Genomic DNA, 4380 nt, shown 5'->3' with positions numbered 1-4380 from the left:
AGTCACATCGGGTGTTAAACTGTTAAAGTTTAATACATTTACAAGATGAGAGTTTATGTAGAGATGCAAATACTGAGAAAAATTTAATTATTATAATCATAAAAGATGTCTAAATTATCATTAATTTCACCATCACATATCTCACTTAATTATTATTCTACTTATTAACACATCAAATAAAATCAACAACAATATATTCAATATATTTTCATTAAGTGGGGTATGATGAGAGTAAAGTATACGCAGTTCATATACTATCTTATATCAAGTAGAGAGGTTGTTTCCGATAGATCCTTGGCTTAGGAGTCCAATGACGGAGCCAGAAATTTGACGAAGAATATGTAAATTTTATTTTCAGCAATGTTAAGGGTGTACAAAATTAAATATAAATCTATAATGACTAATATTTAACCTATATTTCACCACATAATTTTCCGGCGTGGGTGTGCATCTGACCACCCTTTGTTGAAGGTGGCTCCACCCTGCTTAGGACAAACACCAATGTAACAAACAAAAAGTATAAAAATACCCAACAAAATGATATGAGAAACAAGACACACATCAAATAAAATCAAAGAAGAAAAATGCTTATTTTAAAAATAAAATAAAATTTAAAAAAAAAAAAAAAGAGAACATCAAATATTTTAAAATAAATGTAATTAGTCAAAACAATTAATATTAGGGACCGACCATGGCATGTAATACCAAACTACAACTCAAAAGTTAGTGACTGCTCACATGTGCTGTGCTACTTTCAATACAACCTGGAAAATGTTCTTTTTTTCTGTAAAATACAGCTTGTTATAAGTTATGGATCTTGATTTAGGTGCACCTTAATTATTTAATTATCTCTAATCAAAAAGTATTAACAAAAAAATAATCAAAATTAAATATTTAATTCGGAGTCTATTAGAAATCGTCTTTCTATCCTTTTTCAGACGTCAATCATGAAATTGCATTGAATATGAATATCTTTTTGTTATTTTTGTTGAGGCGTCGAATACGATGTTGTAAGAAATAACAAATCCGCGAAAGAAGTCGAATACGATGTCGTAACAAGGCAAGATACAGACTTTAAAGCGTCAAGTTATACACAAATCAAAGTAACTTCACTACTTGAAGAAAGAAAGTTGCTTCTACAAAATCAAAGAAGACGTATAAGACACCGAAGGATAATGGTTTCTTTATTGTAAGGCGTCTAGAAGCCCAATTAATACTCCGTACTCCGTAGCATAATTAGCAAGAAAGGTAGCATGTATACCGATAGATAGTTTAGATCTTGATTTGTTAGACTTCATTTGTAAAATTGCAATAAGTTTAGATCTTCATTTGTAAAATTGCAATAAGTATAAGTATGTTGTTATTATTGTTGTGGACTCAGTAGAATAATTAATAAGAAAGATATGTTGTTGTTATTATTATTGTTATGAAGTTAGTAAAATAATTGACAAGAAACATAACATAGTTAAATTCAAAGTTCAAACTTACCTGATTCAATTTCTTAATTTTGGAGATGGATATAATTTTTTGGCTATAGGTTCATTTGAATCAACAAATATTTTTATAGGAAATACAAATAAATATGTGAAAGCCTTTCAGCATAAAGTACAATAAATTCAAATTAAATTAGGAAATCTTGTAAGTTAAAATAAGCCTTTTGATTATAAGTTCACGTGAATTTAATATTTTCAAATAGTAAATATAAAATACAACTAAAACCTTGTTTATGATTTCAATACATATTATTTTGAACATGTAATTTTAGTTGTACATTAAATCTAATACTAATAGAATTTTGAAAATCAAACCTATAAACTTCAAGTTTTCTACTTTTCTATCTTAAGTACTTGATTGTTATGTTTTTCGGATTCTTCAAAATTAACTCGACGTGAAAAGGAAAATAGCTTGATTGTGGAGGAGAAAAAAAGTACTCCTACGTTTGAGAGTGAATTTTTTGCATGAGAAAGTCAAATCAATAACAATAAAAGAGCCAAAAAGCAAAAACACTATTTTTTAATAATTCTAACATTTTGATGTTCCATCATCAAATACATCAAATAAAGGTTTTAGTTGAGTCTATCGAACATAATTTTTATATCTTTTTAAAATAAAAATAAAGTTATAAAATCATCGGCCAACTCCATAATCAAGAGATTTTACTATCGTCACCTGCTGAATGATTTCATTACGATGAATGAAAGAATATAATTCATCCATTCAGAGGAAGATAATAAAATGCTTACGAGCCCTTCTAATATGAAAGAAGTTCAAAAGAAAATTTTTAACATGTTAGACGTGTACTAACCCCAAAAAGGTCTCCCTTATCCTTTAAAGCAAGTAATACCATGAAGGTAAATAAAAACCTCGAAAAGTGAAATAAAACATAGAACATAGAACATGAAAGCGTGGACCTACATACACTTTATCTTTCTTGAACTTCATTAGTAAAATTACACTATAACACATTATTTATCGATCGTCATCATTATCAAATAAAATAAAAACACAAAAAACCCTAACTAAATAATAAATAAATAAACATTTTTTGTAATCCGTGTTTACAAGAAATTATACAAAATCATCATAAGCAAATCTACTTTTAGAAATTAAATCATATCATTAGAAGAAAAAAAAAATTAATTACTTATCAAGTAACCACCTTAAACAAAACTCCATCAGGCATCATCATAATCACCTCCCGTACTGGAATCGACCAAATTCTTCCTCCCACCAGCATACGTCAGTGAATGACCGGAGTAACCAGCTGTTGAAATGTTAGCGGTCAATGCGAGACAACTTTCTTCATAACCACTTCCCGTATTGGAACGGACCAAATTCTTCTTTCCACAGACATCCAATCCTCCGGTGGCCGGAGAGGAGGAGGTCGATGAATGACAGGAGGAACCAGCAGAAGAAGATGCTACCAAAGAGAGACAACTTTCGCTCCAAGATCGTCGAATTTTGTACGATATGTTGGCGCAACGAGAAGAATGAGAGCAATTACCTTTGGATTTGTGGAGTTCACAAGTGCAGTTCTTGTGGTAGGGTCGACGTTGAATCCCTGTATCGTGACCGGAGATACATCCGTCAAATATCCCACGAAAAATTCCGTCAGCGCCAGCAGCTCCAGTAGCCATTTTTTCAATATTGAAAAAATGGTGAAGAGGCAGAGAGTGCTTGTTATGTGATGGAAAAAATGGGTAAAGATATAAGAAGGATTGATGGAAAGATATATAGTTGGGTTTTATGGTGGGGGTAGGGTGGGAGGGGGTTGGGGGTTGAAGGTTGAGGGTATGGATTCTTTTTTTTTTTTTTTCTATTTTGACTCTCATTGAGTTTTCGTCTAAATTTTTATTATAAGGGTAAAATATTTTCTATGAAAAGCAATTTTATACCTTCAATTTGAACTAATGTTGGGTTTTTTGTGGTGGGGGTGATGGGTGGGAATATGGGGCCCTTTTTTTTTAAGTTTCAGTTGGATATTTGATACTAATATTGAGTTTTTGCTATAAAAATAAAATGTTTTCTATCAAAAGTGATTTTATACCTCCAATTTGAACTATGGTTGGGTTTTGTGATGGGGTATGGGGTCCATTTTTTTTGTTCGTGATGTTTGATACTCACATTAAAGTTCAATTAATTAAGATTAACATCGAAATATCGGAGTAAAACGCCTCCTAGTAAAAGCTCTTTTATATTTAGAATTTAAGTTTGAGATTTTTTATTAAAAATAAAAGAATACTTGTCACTCTCTCAGATGGTGAAATTGAGGTGAGTAAACTATTTTTTGGTTAAAAAAGAAAAAAATTAGTCAAATTTGTAATGTATCGTCCAAATTAAAGAATTTTATTCTTAGTTAAATCTGTTTTAATATAATTAATTGTTAAAGTTTTTGTTTTTTGTCCTTGATTCCTAACGAAGCTTCAAGATGAGAGCAATTTTATAATGTAATGAATGAATAAGAAATTGACATTAAAGAAAATTAATGATTTTTATTCTGACTATTAATTGTCATTTTTTTAAGTGTTATTTATGTCCAAAAAAACCTTTTCTTACGCACGTTTTAGTTATCATGTTATCATTCTATATTTTTTGAATTTTTTTGCACATTAACTCTATTCCCTAATTACTAATATTAAATTGAGATAGTTAATGATATTTAATCAAAAGTTAAAGGGTAAATGTGAAGTTTTTGTTCTAAAAAATTTTGAACACTTGGAATATACTCCTGTGAAGATGAAATTTTATTATTGAAAATGAAAAAAAATGAAATGATTTTAACGAAAAATATATTACTATGGAGTATGGTAGACTAATTGTGCAATCAATAAAAAAAAAAACAAAAAAATCAGATAAATTTTTAAAAAAAAATCTATAAAT

General features: G+C 29.3%; 1 protein-coding gene across 1 annotated transcript; it reads right to left on the bottom strand.

Annotated features, from left to right (window-relative positions):
• Nucleotides 1-2398: 2398 nt before the first annotated feature.
• LOC107852732 lies at nt 2399-3221 on the bottom strand. Its single transcript, XM_016697770.2, has one exon. The coding sequence runs from the start codon at nt 3135-3137 to the stop codon at nt 2676-2678; it is 462 nt and encodes a 153-aa protein (XP_016553256.2). The 5' UTR covers nt 3138-3221; the 3' UTR covers nt 2399-2675.
• Nucleotides 3222-4380: the final 1159 nt, after the last annotated feature.

The sequence above is a fragment of the Capsicum annuum genome, chromosome 7 (assembly GCF_002878395.1).
Source record: "Capsicum annuum cultivar UCD-10X-F1 chromosome 7, UCD10Xv1.1, whole genome shotgun sequence".
NCBI lineage: Eukaryota > Viridiplantae > Streptophyta > Magnoliopsida > Solanales > Solanaceae > Capsicum > Capsicum annuum.
Note: the sequence above shows the minus strand (reverse complement) of the source record. Positions and strands in the feature narration are given on the sequence as shown.

What these genes read in the sequence shown, in the direction of transcription:
- LOC107852732 (XM_016697770.2), bottom strand. Translation starts at nt 3,137, where the DNA reads ATGGCTACTGGAGCTGCTGGCGCTGACGGAATTTTTCGTGGGATATTT.